We start from the raw sequence: 18,499 nt of genomic DNA, 5'->3' as shown, positions 1-18,499 counted from the left end.
AAAAAAAAGCAATTGCGCAGCCGGGTTGCATGGTGCGCAAACCTTTTCCGATCATCGCAAGCTTGAGTAGACGATCTTGGGCGCCGGTTGCTCTAGGCTGCGGACGTTCACGTTACATCAGATTCGCTTCGATTGGGGGCAAGCTCCGCTTGCTCAGACGTTCAGAAGATGAATAATATGACGAATATGTTGCTGAGCAAAGTGAAAACCGTTAATCGCCAATAAGAACCATATAAGGCAACAAAACTCTGCCGGTAGCTTTGCAGTGAGCGTCTCGAAGAGCCCGCATGTGTTTCTTCCTTGCTGTGATGCCCGATGAGGCAACGCATAACGGGAAACGCATTGCTCGTGTTGAATATCTGCAGGAACATCAGTATAAAACTTTGCAACAACGCGTTTGTGGTGTCCTGACTTCTTTCTTGTGTCCGTGTTTGCACGCCCTGTCTTTTTAGAAATCCTCATAACGTAAAGCTAGGACTTGAGCACTGTTCTGTTAAGGCAACAGCTGCCTGAAACCAGTGTTCCGGCACGGGAAGCGAAACTCTACCTGGAGTTACGACTAATGTCATCACGACAAGCACTTTTCGCACTGTGCCCTTGTTCTTCAGTAATTAACTTCTCGTCTAGTTGGCATATACAAGAAGCTGCTTTCTTCGTACAGAGGGCCCGTAACGTGTGGTTCATAAAGTCACCGATGTCACGTACGTATGTGTTTCAGTAAGCACAGCTATACATTATTCTCTGCAACAAGCAATGAAATAGTCCACGCTGCCAGGCTCAAGCTTTACGGCTCTCCAGTTTGCCACATATACTTAACAGCAACTTGACGGTGCTCCTGGTGCCAGAGGCCGTTTTGGGACACAGCCCTATGCCAAACACTTGCCCAGCGAAACAACGGACGAGGAGGTGGTCACAGCAAGACACATAAGACGAGGGTGTGATCACAGCACTGAGTCGCATGTGGTCTCCATATTGCTAAGTAACCATGCCCTTGTTACATCTTGCAAACCTGTGTTTCACAACAGATAATAATATAATAATAATTGCTCGGGTTTCACGTGCCGAAAACCGCAACATGATTATGAGGCGCTCCGTAGTGGAGGGCTCCGGAAATTTCGACCATCTGGTGTCCTTTAAAGTGCACCTAAATCTAAGTACACGCGCCTCTAGCATTTCGCCTCTATCGAAATGAGAACCCCGCGGCCGGGATCGAACCCACGTCCTTCGGGTCAATAGCCGAGCACCGTAACCACCGCGGCAGCAACTAAAAATATAAAAGGTAATAACGCCGCAAGTACGTTTAATGTTCCGAAACAGAAAGATTAGGCGAATTCCCAGAAATCATTTCGACAAAATAGCTAAACGACTGGTACAACTTTCGCCAGTGCCCAGCTTCATAAAGAAAAAAAAACGACTGATATTTATCGCTCGCCTTCGTTGGTCTCTTTTGTCCCGTGTCTTCCCTTGCGCTGTAATCAAATTTGAAATGAGTTTTATCAACTTGCACGTTGGCTGCGTAGGCATAAAAACGTACCAATGGTGTCGGGCTTGGTGGAGTGTAGGTGCATGTATCCACTTTCTCGCAGCAGCTGCACCAACTTTGGCCACAGGGGCAGCGCAGAAGCAGCCACTAGACGCTCGTCGTTGCCCAGCACCAGCGACGGGTAGAAGGAGCCGATGAGCAGCTTGAGCAGCACCAGTGGGTTGAACTCCACGTCCATCATGTTCATGTGCGCCCCCAGCACTCTGCACGAGACATCCTCTGAAATAGGTAGCTCTGACATTGTGCGTCGCTAAGCTGTGCGCGCACGCTGCATTCAAGGTCACTACAGAGAGATGCCAGGAGAAACGCGTGAACCTCCTACTCTGACGTTTTCATGCAAACAATGGTTAACCAAGAATGTTATCGTTGCGCTGTGACAGAAGGCTCCAGGAAGCGCTACAACTGTTTCTGTCACGCGACTTAAGAGAGAGCACGACTGCAAGAAAAATTTAGAGCGCGGTCACCATAGAGGAAACGGCCGACATTGTCGTCTCTACCAGCCGGTGGTGACGTTTTCGCGGTCGTTTTTGCAAGTGCACGAATTTCGCAGAAACAGTTTCTTCGGTAAGATACCTCCCATAGTAGCATGAAAGTCTTGCGCGCATCACAAACGTAAATAGCTTTTGCTGCACTGCGTCAAGTTCCTTGGTTTCATCGTCATTGACGAAGAGCTCCAGCGGCTCGTCTTTCAGAGGTGCTGTGCTTATGAAGCGCGTGAAATGCAATAGCGGATTTTCAAGGGACGTAATACTTGTCAGATATCGGAATCTTCACGTTGTAGTACTCGAAAGCAGTCGATTTACATCGCCGTGACTTAAGCTCCGAGGGTGTCGCACCTGAGCGCACTCTAGCGGTTAGCTGTCGAGTTCGGAGCACGGTGACTCAGCGGGTCCGATGGCCCCCACATGCGCAACGCTTCCCATGCTCACGCTTTTTTTTAACAATGAGCGTTGCAACAGGTGTTAAAAAAATAAAGTTATCATCTTTATCATCGATATTCAAAAATTTTCGCTTTCTTCATTTTTCTTTTTCACTGCGATTCCGGAACAGGGCACACAAGCGATGGTTCCGCCACTGTTTGTGCGACGGAGCGAGCGCGCTTCACCGAAGATGAATTCATGGGATTTTGAGAATTCTCACAGAAGTGTACAGTCACGAGAAAATGTGTGAAAACCGCAGATAAAAAAAAAACGTAGTCGCGATGTTCTACAACACTAAAAAACTATAGGGAGCTACAAATAAGAGCACGAAGGAGCCCGAATGGCCGCCCTTGCGTAAAGCTAATGTCCTCTTGGACCAATGCAAGGGAACAAAATTTTGGTTTTGTTTTTTTCCTGATGACGAAGTATTGATGTAGCTGCGGGCTGGAAATACTGGCTACGAGTAACACAGAATGGGTGAATAGTGCGACACAAGAGGAAGCAAGTTCCTTACCTGTCAGAGTAGTAGGTGGCCATCAGCTTCGCAATCATCGCCCCCCAATCTCCTCCTTGCACGTAGAATCTCTTCCGTCCGAGACGGTCCATCAGCTTCACGAACACACGCGCTGCCTCCAGACTATTGAAACCTGCACATCAGGAAGTAGCCAGAAATTTTTTTTCGGTGTGCGGGGAGGGCTTCAACCACACTTTATGTATGTTCGTGTGTGCGTTTGTATGCGCGTGTGCAAAATACAGACATGCAAAATAGAAAATTTTCGGGGACGGGCGAGGGGTTAACCCCAATCCCCTCCCTGCACTTTTTGACTTGCTTGGTTTTCGCTTTGCTCTTTTCCACGTGTTTCCTGTGTTCATTGTCTGCTATATTTTTTGTGATCTGCTCACTCAGTTGGAAGTAGCGCTCGTTCTCGTCTATTCAGTCTTCTTCGTCCTCAGTTTGCGCTATAGCTCTCGTCATGACCTACCAACTAGTGTGTGACGTCGAGCACAGAACTGTTACTGTGTCGGTGGGAACAGTAGCCTTTCTCCTCTCCTAAAAGTTTCTTCCTCTTTCCCCAGTGTAGGGTAGCCAACCAGACTCAGTCTTGGTTGACCTCTCCGCCTGCTTTTATGCTTCTCTCTCTCTCCACGATTGCTGCACGAAGAACTCCCCCTCCCCTTCGCATCCGAGTGTTGAAATTAAAAAAAAAGACGATCCACTAGCTTTTTCTCTGCAAAGGCAGTGATTTCTGTTCTTCTAACAAAGAAACACGCCGCAGAAGTTCCTTTCTGATGCAAGTACTTTTTACGCTGTAATATTCGGGGTGATCGGCTGTATGCCTGCGTAGTATCAACTTGCGCACTTCTAGATTAAGAACTCGAAGTGTTGCTTCCATCAGAGGAATCACATAGGCTCATAGCCTAGAGATTACGTTAGGCCAACATTTATGACTTTCAAAGGTGTGTTAAAACATGTTAAGCGGTGCTTGTCAACTACGCTTCACAAAGAACGAAAATTCGTATTTGATAACACGACAACTAGGCAGCACAAAATGCAATTGGTGAAACCTGCTTGAGCCTAGAGTTTTCCGAACTGGTTCGTCAGCATGTCGATTTTCACAAGCCGTCCATGGATCTATCGTTCACTCGTTTCATGAAAAAGGTCAATCTGCACAGTATTTTGAACAATTCAAAGGCTCAACCTATAAATTTTTAAAAATTTCTCATGGCTCCATATCGCGCACATACTAAAACATGACCTGAAATTTAAGGTGCCACGCGTTTTTATAAAAACGTTAGAAATGAAAGTGCGGCCTTTATTTAGTCGGTCCGCAGGAGTAACCTCTTTCTCACAGAATAAATAGCAACATACTGAAAGGAACGGTTTAGCATACCAACAAAAATTACTTTAGATGAATCGATTAAAACCGTTTATGAAGAATATCCTGTCCTTGTTAACAAGTGTCAAGCAGACGGTCGAAAACAACTTACTAACGGCTGCTCATTCCATACCAATGCGTAAGTCCGAATGTGCACACTCGTTTGACCCACGGTTCTTGCCATTTCGTGCCGAGCGATATAACTGTCCCCGTACGTGGCTTCCAAGATGCACAAAAGTAAAATTCCAGAACTGTGCAGAGAGAGCATAATTTCTTCCTCTCTAACTAAGTAGCAAAGAACATTTCTGAAATCCACTCCACCAAGGATGTATGAGCAGAGAAAGAAAGAGGTCATTCGATGTCGAACACAGTTGCACCTCGCTAAAAGGAAGTAGCATCGGGACCGTTATATCGTTATATCCGGTATTCGTTGTAACAGTAGAAATAAAAATCGGATCTAGCATATCAGCAATCTGGCTCGCGGAAAAATCCAAGCTAAAAAAAATCCAGCAGATCCCACGCATTGTGGGAATCGATGTAATGCGAAGCAGCCAGCTAAGAGCTGCACACATCGCCTTGTTTGTCTTTGAGTCGAATGAAATCATTCATGCCATGGGATCTAGTTCACTATATATCGCATGTTTGCCATGCAAGCATGCATGCAAAATCTGGTATATACCATCCATATGAAACGTATATTCTGGTATATTCAATGCATGACCTGTCAATTATGTTCATCACGCACTCGCGCCATGCCTTACACTTTTTGGTATATATCCAGTTAACAAAACGGCCGGAAGCGCACCATGACAGTGCCATGTGAATCACACCGTACATGACATGCATATAACATGATTCGAATGTTAGGACCTGTCATCTATGTTCGTCATACAGTCACATCGCGTAATACCAATCTTGGTGTATATCAAAATGAGCGAAATGGCCCTCGAGTGCATCATGAGTATGGCACGTAAATCATGCCATACATGACATGCATGTCATGGTTTTCATGTTTCCATCTGGCACTTACGTTCGTCATACAATCACATCGCGCAATACGAATTTTGGTCTACAATAAGCGAGCGAAAAGGCCGCGAGTGCACCAGGAGCGTGGCATGTAAATCATGCCGTACAAGACATGCATGTAATGGTTTTCATGTTACCACCTGTCACTCATGTTCGTCATACAGTCGGGTAGCGCGATACCAGTTTTGGTGTATATCAATCTAGCGAAACGGCCGCGAATGTACCATGAGCGTGGCATGTAAATCATGACATGCATGTCATGGTTTTCATGTTACCACCTGTTATTCATGCTCTTCACACAGTCACATCGCGCAATACCAATTTTGGTGTATATCAGTTTAGCGGAACGGCCACGAGTGCGCCATGAGCGTGGCGTGTATATCATGTCGTACATGTCATGCATGTCATGATTTTCATGTTACCGCCTCTCATTTTCGTTCGTCGTACAGTCCCTTCGCGCAATACCAATTTTGGTGTATATCAAGCTAGCGAAACGGCCGCGAATGCACCATGAGCGTGGCATGTATATCATGACATGCATGTCATGGTTTTCATGTTACCACCTGTTATTCATGTTCTTCACACAGTCACATCGCACAATACCAATTTTGGTGTATATCAGTCTAGCGGAACGGCCACGAGTGCGCCATGAGCGTGGCGTTTAAATCATGTCGTACATGTCATGCATGTCACGATTTTCATGTTACCACCCGTCACTTATGTTCGTCATACAGTCAGGTCGCGCGATACCAATTTTCGTGTATATCAAGGTAGCGAAACGGCCGCGAATGCACCATGAGCGTGGCTTGTAAATCATGACATACATGGCATGCATATCATGCTTTTCATGTTACCACCTGTTATTTATGCTCTTCACACAGTCACAGCGCGCAATACCAATTTTGGTGTATATCAATCTAGCGAAACGGCCACGAGTGCGCCATGAGCGTGACACGTAAATCATGTGGTACATGTCATGCATGTCATGATTTTCATGTTACCACCTCTCATTTACATTCGTCGTACAGTCGCGTCACGCAATACCAATTTTGGTGCATATCAAGCTACCGAAACGGCCGCGAGTGCACCATGAGCGTGGCATGTAAATTATGACATGCATGTCATGGTTTTCATGTTAGCACCTGTTATTCATGTTCTTCACACAGTCACATCACGCAATACCAATTTTGGTGTATATCAATCTAACGAAACGGCCACGAGTGCGCCATGGGCGTGGCATGTAAATCATGTCCTACCTAATGTGCATGTCATGATTTTCATGTTACCACGTGTCAGTTATGTTCGTCATACAGAAATATCTCGTCATATCAGTTTTCGTATATATCCATTCATTTAAACGGCTGCTAGCGCCCCGAGACCATGTCATGTAAATCATGCTGCACATGACATGCGCGTCATGATTTGCACGTTGGGACCTGTCATTGTGTGCGTCATGAATTCTTGTCACGCCATACCAATTTTGATATATATGAAATTAACGGAACGGTCGCAAGTGCCCCATGGCCGTGGAATGTAAATCATGCGGTTCATGACATGCATGTCATGATTTTCATGTTATGACCTGTCATTTATGTTCGTAATACGGTCATGTTATGCCATACCAATTTTGGCATACATCCGATTAACGAAACGGCCAGGAGAGCACAAAGTCGTAGGCGGCTAGATAGATAGACAGATAGATACGCTCAAAGTCGCAGAAGTTCGCTAAGAAATGCTTCGCATTTAAAACGCATTATTCTAGGATTCCATACACGAAGTGATGCACTACCTGTCTCCTCAAGCCATTTAAAGCTAAATATACCGCACCATGAGAAAGTGAAGTTAAAACAGAACACAGTTCGTTCGACCAAACACGCCTGAGTTCACATTTACCTGAAGGAGGATTCTGGAAACAGCGCGAGAAAACGTGGGACTAGTAGAAGAAAGCAACAGGACAAGCGCATGCTAACAACTGAACCTTTATTAAAAAATTACACCATCTCCCGCTAAAGAGGACCATGAGGCGATGCGAAGCCGGAGCACTTGCACGATCACGTTCCATTGGCGTTTGTTTGGCATGCTACCGACCTCGCATCGTGGAACGCGAAGAGGGACGCTACGCGCGTCGTATCTTCCATCTAGCCTGGCCGTTAATTCTCACAGGGCGAGCGGGGAACGCGGTCGACAGGCGGGCGAGAGGGGGGCAGCGTAGGAAGAGGAGAGAGAAGGGGAGGGGAAGCGCATGCGCTCGAGCTCATCGCGGCGTTGCGCAGGAGAGAATTTCGGCATGTGTAGCCCGCGTTTCAGAGGAAGAGTGGAAAGGGGGAGGGATATGGGAGAGGGGAAGGGGAGAGGGAAAGTGGAGAGGGGAAATGGAAAGTGGAGAGGGGAAGGGGAGAGGGTGATTGGAGAGGAGGTGTGTGGAGAGGGTATGCGCATGCGCAGTAAGGGTGGTCACGCCGCACACCACCGCCACCACCACCACCACCACCACCACCACCGGATTGAGCTCCGCCTTAAGATACTTCGCATCTAAAAAAACGAATGTATTTATACCAAGCAAACCACACGTTCACCATGCACAAAACCCAAACCTCAGATGTGCGCATCCAGATACCCTATCTCAACTTTGTTCAAAGCAAGAGAAGGCTTAGCCACACAGTTATCACCGCTTTTTCCAATAAAGAAAGCCTCCATAAGCTCACGTGCCGTCTGGTCACGATGACGTGCAAGCACTTTTGCATCAGTCAAGACCGGCGTTCTTTATTGGGAAAGGCGGTGATAACTGTGTGGCTAAGCCTTCTCTTGCTTTGAACAAAGTTGAGATAGGGTATCTGGATGCGCACATCTGAGGTTTGGGTTTTGTGCATGGTGAACGTGTGGTTTGCTTGGTATAAATACATTCGTTTTTTTTAATAAAGGTTCAGTTGTTAGTATGCGCTTGTCCTGTTGCTTTCTTCTACTAGTCCCACGTTTTTTCGCGCTATTTGTTTCCAGAATGAATTACCAACTCGCCCAACAGTCTATCCTTCTGAAGAAGGATGGTGGCTTTTCACACCACAGAGTAGAATGAAGTTTTCGACGGTGTCCATGCACGAGATTCGAGCGGGATTTAAACCCAGGAACTATGCGTGGCACTCGAGTATACTCTACCACAGAGCCATGCCGGTGCTTCAAACTCCTTCGCAAAAAGGCCTTATACAGGTGTCATGTCGGACAATAAATCAAGTTAACAGATGTAATAAGCGTGGTATAATAGTAAAATAACACCAGGCGTTACACAATGCGAACTGCGTAACGAGTGAGTGGTTTAAAGTCTTCTGACAATTACAAAAGCCTTCTTCACCGTCATCAGCCCACATAATGCGTTACAGACGGGTAGTGGACACCTAGCTTTTTCGCGGAATGATGAATGATGGATACTTCCCTACTTCGCAATATTATGACTTATGGCGTAGTGTGTACTACTAGCACTAGTCGTCCCTAGAGAGTTTACAACGGGATCTAGAAACGTTTTCGCTGTGACTGTGCTGCGTGTTCAGCGCGGATCTGGCGTAATTTAGACCATATTTATAACAAAACTTTTAATGTCACAACCACATTAATAAATATGAATGTTGTTAAGAATTCTATCAATATTTATTCTGGTTTTCATGCTACCTTTCGAGTTTTAAGCCTCGCGCAAACTATATATGCTCTTTTTTACAGCCAACATCGCGGCGACTATGACGTTTTCGGTTTCGTTATAGAAAGAATAAATATCACATAAACGAAGCGTGACCAACAAAAGTTCCTACTTTGTTCGCTATAACCAATAATTCGCTATTGCAGTGTTCTTTATAAAGATATTCAACTGTATTAACATCTCCGTAAAACATCTGAAAACAAATCGCTGCGCGGATTACAGCGTGCTGCTATATTTACTTCCGTATGTTGGGAAATGGTAGATATATCTCCAGTCTTTCCAAAATTTCCTAATAAACTCCTTTTTTTTATCACGAGGTTTTTTTACGACTTAAAAAATTTCAAGCAATTTTACATGACTACCAACGCAGCGTCGTTGCGTAGTATTACTGTAGTATTACTGAAAGCTTCGTAAGCTTTCAGTAATACTAACCCTCATAAAATTCTCATGCAAGAGCCAGTTGCACGTTCAATTAGGCCAGCTTCAACCAAATCTCCTACGACGCTGGCATGCTCCTTCCGACAGACGTGATCACGAGCCTGATAGTAACACCCTGCGTCCTGCTCTTCGACTGTCCTGTTCCACGGAATGTCGCAGTCCGAAAGCTTGTGACGGGAATTAACAATCTGCGACAGCGCAAGATTATTATCTTGATCGGTTTTTATCGCAAAGTGGCGAAAGTCCAAGTATGCATGCTCCTTTGTATGAGGAAGGCAGCCGACGACAAAACCTCTTCAAAAGTTAGCACTATCGCTTCAGGCGCTGCTCGCTTCACAGTTCCGAACGAGAATGCCCTGCTTCCTTACAAGTAAGTTTCCAAAACACTTAGGTACCTATACTGTAGCGGAAGCATTTTTTCAAAGAAAAGCTTCACATCGTTTTCTAAACAGCATGAACAGACGAGCGGTATTGGTCCAGAGAGGGCCTACCGTATCCACTCGCCTTTCACGTTGACATATGTAACAGCCAAGGCCTCGCGGAGGTTCCCTTTCCAGTCATCAACCAATATCTTCCAAATTCGCTGACAAGCTTAAAAAAAATTATATGATTTACGCAGCCCCCATTTTACTGGGCCATTCGGCAAAGTAGACAAGATCTTTTTTTCTGTAAAAGATTCCACAAACAAAGAAAGCCACAGTGTTGCCCAAAATACGAAACAGACAACAACAGAAGGTAGAACGCATAATTTTTCGGCAGTGTATGTTGTAGCTTACTGATTAGAATTCGTAACAAAACAGCTTACTAACGTAAGTAACAAGCATAACGTCATACGCCTACACGCAAAGATGAGCCCATTTCCGTCAACCATTTTTTCTCTCGCTACATTAAATTATTTTCCTCCTCATTCGATAACCGCGAAAGAAGAAAAGCAGGTAGGTCAACAAGACCAGCCTGCGGTTCGCTACCCTACGCCGTGAAGAAGGGAAACAAGCGATGAAAAGAATGGCACAGAAACCGTAAAAGCTTACGCCTACAAGTTTCTGCAAACTGTACATTGAAAATTGCACAGGCACCCGAGTTTATTTACTTCGATAACGTCACACTCACGGTATACTCATGAACTTCACAGTAGACACGGGAGCGCATGTGCTCTGGTCACAGGTCTGCAGCAAACGCGACTATTCACCCATACCCATTCACCATACTTTTTTCGGGCTTCACGCTCACTGACCCTGCCAGGCGCTCACTCACGTTCCTGCTCACGCCTACTCACACTTGGAGCTACTCACTGTCGTACTCACGTCTACTCACACTCACTGCGGCTCACTCACGTTCATACCGACGTCTGCTTGCACTAATAACTACTCACTCACGTTCATGCTCACGTCCACTAACAGTCACAACTACTCACTCACGTTCATACTCACGTCCACTCACACTCACAACTTCTCACTCTCACCCATGCTCGCGTCTATTTACACTCACAGATACTCATTCATGATCGTACTTACGTCTACTCACACTAGCATTTAATCACTGAAGTTCGCATTCACGTGCCCGCTCCCCTCTTTCACGTGCAGTCACTTTAACACGTCGCATTGCACTCACAAGTACACAATAACGTTCATACATCCATTGTTTCTCACCGGCCCTCACTCACGTTCATACCAGCAGTCATATTGCCACGCGCGCTTCTTTTGTTATTCTTATGTAACTAGTCCGTTGCACGCGCATCCGCTGCCTTGCGCAAGCCGCGCCCTGATGTCTGGGAACCTTCCAGACTATGTTAGAATCTTCTTATAGGATTCAGCGCGCAAACGCAAACAGCTGAGATTGCTCTGGAACTAACGCGGCCACCAGCGATAAGGCTCGAATGCTTGATGCCACATGTATAAATGCCGACAGGCCTTACAGCAGATCAGATTATCGACGGCCAACGTTCTGTTCGCCGCTCTCAGTGTAAGCGTGTATCGCTTCTAGTTTGACTTCTCGTTTACCGGGCACAAGTTCGCCCAAATAAAAAGTTTCATTTTCAACCCGCCGACTGCTGCCTTCCCCAACGTCACCACGACGTGACATCTGGTGGAGGTGCTGTTTCGTTCATGATCCGGACGCCCCCCCCCCCCCCCCCCCGAAGCGCCGACCCCAACCCAAGCTGCGAAGAAGGCGACGCTGAAGACAACTCCGATCGTCGAACTAACCGCTGACAGAAGGGACTACAGCCGGAGTACGGGCTTCTTCCCGAAAACACCAGGCAGCCCAAGACCGTCACATTGACAGCCGAGACGATCACAGCCCCTCTGCCGCCTACAACGGTCGTGATGCAGCAGCCAAAGGAGCCACCGACTTTCCGTGGATCATCGTTTGGAGTCCCGGAGAGCTGGCTGGAGACGTACGACCGAGTCTACGCCTTCAACCACTGGGACTCTGAAGAAAAGGTGCGCCACGTCTACTTCTACTTAGAAGACGCCGCGAAGCCGTGGTTTGAGAACCGAGAATCGACACTTAAAACCTGGGACCTCTTTCAGACGACGTTCCTTAATACATTCACGAGCATCGACCGCAAGGAAAAGGCCGCCGCTTTGCTGGATACAAGAGCGCAGCTACCGAATGGGACCAGGTCACCATTCCCCCCCGCTCCAGTCAGTGGCGTAGCCGGGGGGTGGCACACCGAGCCCGTGCCCTACCAAATCCTCGAAGTTTTTTTCTGCCATAGCATAGAGAGCAAAAAATGACACTCGACCAACTTACCTGCCCGGACCCCACGTCGGATCAAGAATGTGCCCCCCCCCCCCCCGACGAAATTTCTGCTTACGCCACTGGCTCCAGCGTCATCGTTTTCGTCGGCACTCAGAAACCAGCAAACCTGGAAGCCGTCGTTGAAGGCGACCAGCCCCAGTTCATTAACCGCGAGATTTGCGTCACCAGAGGAGTAGCCGATTGCGGGGAGGGAAAGCAACAGTGATACTCACAAGTTTCAGCAACGAGTACAAGCACGTGAAGAAAGGCTCGACGGTCGCCTACATCGAAGAAATTGTGGAAGCCACCAAAGATTTCACGCTCACCGATTCTTCCGAGCCTACTCCGACGAACCAAGCTTCTCAGCCAGCTTTCGAAGTCAATCCCAGCCTTCCGACGCATAAGCAAAAACTGCTCAAAACCCTGCTCTTGCAATACACGGACCGGTTTTCGTCGTCGTCTAGAATTCGGCAGACCCCAGTCGCAAAACATGCACCAGACCACTCCATCAAAGCCTGCAAAGAGTTTCGACGCGAGAACGCGAGGCCGTAAACAAACAAGTCGACGAAATGCTACGCGACATCATCCAGCCGTCCAAGAGCTCATGGGCATCATCCGTGGTGTTAGTGAATAAAAGGACGGAACCCTAGGTTTCTGCGTCGATTATCGTCGCATCAACAAAATCACAAAAAAGGACATGCATCCTCTCCCACATATAGAAGACACCCTGGATCGACTCCACAGCGCGAAGTACTTTTCGTCGATGGACCTCAAGACCAGCTATTGGCAAATCGAAGACGAAGGGAGAAACCGAGAAAAGACTGCGTTTATAACACCAGACAGCCTCTTCGAGTTCAAGGTCATGCCCTTAGGCCTTGCTCGGCACCTGCGACTTTCCAATGCGTTATGGATACAGTACTGGCAGGCTTGAAGTGGCAAACTTGCCTCGTGTACTTGGACGACGTCGTTGTATTCGCCTCACCCTTTGACGAGCACCTCCGGCGCCTTCAAGCTGTCCTGCAAGCAATCAAAACATCTGTACTCACCCTGAAGCCAATGAAGTGCCGCTTCGCGTACGAGGAGCTCTTATTCTTGGGCCACGTCATTAGGAAGCTTGGAGTTCACCCCGTCCCACGGAAAACGGCTGCCATCGCTGCCGTCGCGCCAACCACCGACAAGAAGGCCGTACGACGATTTCTCGGCTTGTGCACCTATTAGAAACGTTTCGTCAGGGGATTTCCACGGATCGCCGAGCCGCTAACTCACCTCACGAAAACGGACGTGGAATTCAAGTGGGGAACGGCACAAGTCGAAGCATTTCAAGAACTGAAACGATGCCTGCAGAAGCCGCCGATACTTGCGCACTTTGACGAATACGCCGACACGGAAAAAACCGACGCAAACACCGACGCAAGCAGCGTAGGGCTCGGAGCCGTCCAAGTGCAGAGGACCGACGAACTAGAAAGGGTTGTCAGTTATGCTAGCCAGTCGCTATCTAAGACAGAAGCCATCTATTCCACAACAGAAAAGGAGTGCCTTGCCATCATCTGGACTACATCAATATTTCGCCCCTATCTTTACGGCAGGCCCTTCAAAGTTGTGAGCGACCACCACGCCTTGTGTTCGCTAGCTAACTTGAACGACCCTTCATGTCGCCTCGTACGGTGTAGCCTGCGACTTCAGGAATTCGACATTACCGTCGTTTACAAGTCCGGACGAAAGCAGTCTGACGCCGACTGCCTGTCCCGTGCGCCGTAGGGTAGTGACTACATCTTGGGAAGCTTGAGTTTTGATGATTTCGCCGGACTACAGCGAGCCGCCCCGAGACTCAAGGGCCTTGTGGAATACCTCGAGGGCAAGGCCACCGTTGTTCCAAATGTATTCTAGCGAGGACTGGCGTTTTTGTAGCGGAACGGCGTTCTCTTGAAGAAGAAGTTCTCGCCACTCCTGGCCAACTATCTTCTCGTACTACCTTCAGCATTACGTCCAGAGGTTCTCGAAGCTTTGCATGACGACCCGATGGCTGGACACCTTGAATTTTCCCTCACGATCACGAGAATAGAAGAAAACTACTACTGGCCACGCCACACTGCTAAGGTCACACATACGTAAAGACTTGCCGAGACTGTCAGCAACGAAATACACCGCCGACAAGGCCAGACGGACTTCTGCAGCCCATCGAGCCGCCTCGCCGGCCGTTCCAGCAAACAGGGATGGACATACTGGGGCCGCTCCCAACGTCAAATTCCAGAAACAACGGAAATTCCGGAAATCATCGAAGCTACCGACTACCTCACCTGCTATGCCGAGACAAGGGCCCTGCCCAAAGGCAGTGCCGCCGGGCTAGCCAAGTTCTTCGTTGAGGACATCGTCCTGCGTCATGGCACCCCAGAGGCCCTCATTACTGACAGAAGTACGGTCTTTACTGCGGACCTAACTCAGGCCAAATTGGGATACAGTCAGAAAAGCCACCGCCGGACCACCGCCTACTACCCACAGGCCCATGGCCTCACCGAGCGCCTAAATCAGACCATCGCCGACATGCTGGCCATGTACGTCGACGTCTAACACAAGACAAGGGATGCCATCCTTCCGTACGTGACCTTCGCATACAACACGGCCATGCAAGAAGCGATGCAGATGACGCCATACAAGTTGGTATACGAAAGGAACCCGGCAACGACGCTCGACGCCATGCTGCCCAACGTCACCGACGAAGAAAACCTCGACGTGACTGTCTACCTTCAACGCGCCGAAGATGCCCGACAACTAGACCGCCTACGCATCAAGAATCAGCAGACGACCGACAGCTGGGTGTGTCCAGATAAGACCGAACACGACGCCCCGGTCACCATTCCCGATTTTGATAAATTTACTGTAGGCCTAGGCATTAGACCTAGAACAATAGTTGCAAAGTTATTCCACGAAAAAAATTTGTTCACCTAAAAAAACATACATAAATTTTGGCGACAAAAAACACTTTTCCGACAAATTCGGGATTTCTGAATTTTGAGCGCACCTAGGGAAAAAAATGGTGCACTGCTCGATCCCAATATTTGTTTTCCAAAAAGAACAAGTGAAATACAATCTTATGAGTCTATTATTTTTCTTGCTCGGTCGAAGCACTTTTGAAGAAAAAAAATCACAAACATGGCAAATCGCACAAAATACCTGTATTTCAGGAATTTATTGCTGCTAACAAGTTAAAGTGAGGCTAATAAAAATCGTTAAATATTAACTTTGACACTTCTAAAATAATTTCTGTGGCCTCATCGCGCTTCGTTTCACTCGATAATTGGGCTGAAACGTAAGTGATTTACCAAAAACGCCGAAGTTTGAAAATAGTTTTCTCAAAAAGGCCATTCTTATTTTGTTGAAGTCCCTCTGATTGAAGTCAAGGACGTCACCTACGATTCTGCATAAAAAAACGTTGCATTATATTGGTTGCTAACAAGTTATAATGCGTCAAATGTGACCAAGGACGGTTGCTTGCTGGGCTAGTTGGTTCATATTGACGAGTGGCACAGCGCGGTAAAACAGGAAAAGACGACAACAGAGACAGAGTGCAACATAGTATACTTAACAGCCTTTAACTTTCACAGTGATGCATCCCTTCTCTTTTTCTTCCTCTGAGCGTAGTCTGGCGCGCAAGCGGAGCTCATCCGCAGTCGAAGCGGCACTCATGTAATGTGAGCGCCCGCAGCGTCGAACGGCCGCTGCTGCGGGTTTGTCAAGCGGCTGATCGCAAGACAAAGCTTGCTGAACCGTGACACCTGGCTGCGCATTTGTTGGTGTGGAGCTGCTGCTTTGTGATTATGTCGCGTAGAATTATTTTGAACAACTTATACCCGTATTTCAGCACATAACGAACGGCGCGGCCGTTAGGCTGATTTGGCAACACTTTACGCATTATAATGCCAGTTGACTTAATTTACTCATTTCATCTGGCTTGCATGTACAGAATTGACTTGCGAAAGGGAAATGTTGAATACATACAATTGTTTAACCTGAATCGTCGCGAAATTCCATATAGTACAAGACATGGAGATATTTGTTTAGCACATTTTTGTTGTACCTACTAACTATGAGCAGCAATCGGTATCCTACCGTAGTGCTGATCTTTTAAACACCCTAACTAGATATGAATTAAACCCGGATACAATGTCTTATCACTCCTTTTTCACTCATTTCATTTCGCTAAATCGCGCTGTGTGATTCTTGCAGGGCATGAGTATGCCTACATGTGTATATAAAAATGCGCATATCACCTATTTCCAGAGTTGATGTGGTCATTGCATTTGAACACGAGAGCGTTAAAGAGCTCGTTTCGCAGAAATTCCACCGTCGGCGTCGTTGGTTGTGAGCGAAAAAATTATCATCTTATCCGTGACCGAAAAATCGAGAAAGGTGCAAATAAAAAAATTCGGTTCGAGCGAGAATCGAACCTAGGCCGTCCGCGTGGCAAGCAGGTGTTCTACCGCAGAGGCCTGCTATTGCTTCAAACTGCTTCGGGAAAAAAAAAAACAATATATGAATTTCTTGTAGTGGAAGGAGTCTCCTTAACGGAGGTAATATTGCGTGGCGGAAGCGTATACAATCGCGCCAGGCGTCAAAACATGTGAGTTGCGCAACAAGTGGGTGTTTTAAAGGCCCGCCCATTACAAAGCTCTCAGACATATTTGATCATCGTGAGCAGCAAAAGCGTCAACAAAGTGAGCAGCTGCGTAGGCTCGCGTGTTGCCTTGCGGAAGCGTAGTGGGCCCTTCGCTAATTCGCAAAAAGAACTATGGCACAGTGGACACTTAGCAAATGTACTTGCAGTAGACATTCTAGGATAGTTGAAACGGCGAATGTCGCAGTCGTTCGTTTCCTTACGGCACGGTTGAGGCATGCACCGAGAACCGAAGCGAGGCTAGCAATAGAGAAGGAGATGCGCACGGGGCACGATTACGCTATCGCGTTCTGCTCTTGAAGGCGAAGCTCAAGCGTCCTCCAAGTTTTTCTTTCTCTTTTTGGCCTGCGATTCTTCATTGCCACGTTTTATTTCTGAATTTATTTTGTGTATATCTGTTTGACACCGTTGTGTTGCTTTGCGTTATACTTACAAAAAGAAAACTCAACTTACTACATACGTCTCCGTTACTGCATTACACACGTTCCCCAATTTCCATACTTTTGCAAAGTGCCTTATGTTAACATGTCATGTACCTATAGTCAGCGCTGCACATTGTCGAACTGTAACACACGGGACCGGGCTTAGTCAAGCTGAAGTAATGCGGCCTTTTTTCGCCACCCCCTTTCTTCTTGCTGAGATGAAATGGAGCTTTGATTTGATTATATTTGATCATTCTTCACCTCATGACGCCATCGTGACGTTCCAGATTGCCAGAATTTGTGACGTCATCGCGAAGTCATAGTTACGTCATTGTGAAATCACATAATGTGCCATCAAATGATGACGTCATCACAAGACATCGTCACTTGGTCATAGATGGGCCGATCCCGGAGGCGCGTTAGGTGTTGAAAGCTTGGAATGCCTCCGATCCCTCTGGCAGTGCAAAAACGCACTAGGAGCAGGGATCTTTCGAGGACGGGGGGATCAATGCAATTGACTCAGGAGATAAAGAAAAAGAAAATAGCTTCACCTTTGAGTCGTATTAGGCGAATGCATAAAGGACCATGCCAGTTTTTTCGATGACAGTAGATGGATGGATGCTAAGAGCGTCCTAATATAACGGGACGATGACCTGCGCTCCACCAAGCTCAAAATTATTATTACTATTATTATTATTATTATTATTATTATTATTATTAGATGCGAAGTATCTTGAGGCCGAGCTCAATCCGGTGGTGTGCGGCGTGACCACCCTTACTGCGCATGCGCATACCCTCTCCACACACCTCCTCTCCACTCACCCTCTCCACTTCCCCTCTCCCCTGCCCTCTCCACTTTCCCTCTCCCCTCCCCTTTCCACTCTTCCTCTGAAACGCGGGCTAGACATGCCGAAATTCTCTCCTGCGCAACGCCGCGATGAGCTCGAGCGCATGCGCGTCCCCTCCCCTTCTCTCTCCTCTCCTACGCTGCCCCCCTCTCGCCCGCCTGTCGACCGCGTTCCCCGCTCGCCCTGAGAGAATTAACGGCCAGGCTAGATGGAAAATACGACGCGCGTAGCGTCCCTCTTCGCGTTCCACGACGCGAGGTCGGTAGCATGCCCAACAAACGCCAACGGAACGCGATCGTGCAAATGCTCCGGCTTCGCATCGCCTC

General features: G+C 47.4%; 1 protein-coding gene across 3 annotated transcripts in view; it reads right to left on the bottom strand.

Moving 5' to 3' along the window:
• LOC119395665 (epoxide hydrolase 1) overlaps window positions 1–18,499 on the bottom strand; it is an 88,234-nt gene that overhangs the window by 11,699 nt on the left and 58,036 nt on the right. For all 3 annotated transcript variants that reach the window (XM_037662651.2, XM_049416729.1, XM_037662655.2), the window contains exons 5-6: window positions 2,978–3,110; window positions 1,535–1,746 (exon numbers count right to left, since the gene is read on the bottom strand). In XM_037662651.2, the coding sequence (XP_037518579.1) occupies window positions 1,535–1,746; window positions 2,978–3,110 (345 nt within the window). The remainder of the gene's footprint in view (window positions 1–1,534; window positions 1,747–2,977; window positions 3,111–18,499) is intronic.

Source organism: Rhipicephalus sanguineus, chromosome 6 (genome assembly GCF_013339695.2).
Source record: "Rhipicephalus sanguineus isolate Rsan-2018 chromosome 6, BIME_Rsan_1.4, whole genome shotgun sequence".
Classification (NCBI taxonomy): domain Eukaryota; kingdom Metazoa; phylum Arthropoda; class Arachnida; order Ixodida; family Ixodidae; genus Rhipicephalus; species Rhipicephalus sanguineus.
The sequence above is the reverse complement of the archived record's forward strand: the minus strand, read 5'-3'. Positions and strand labels throughout refer to the sequence as shown.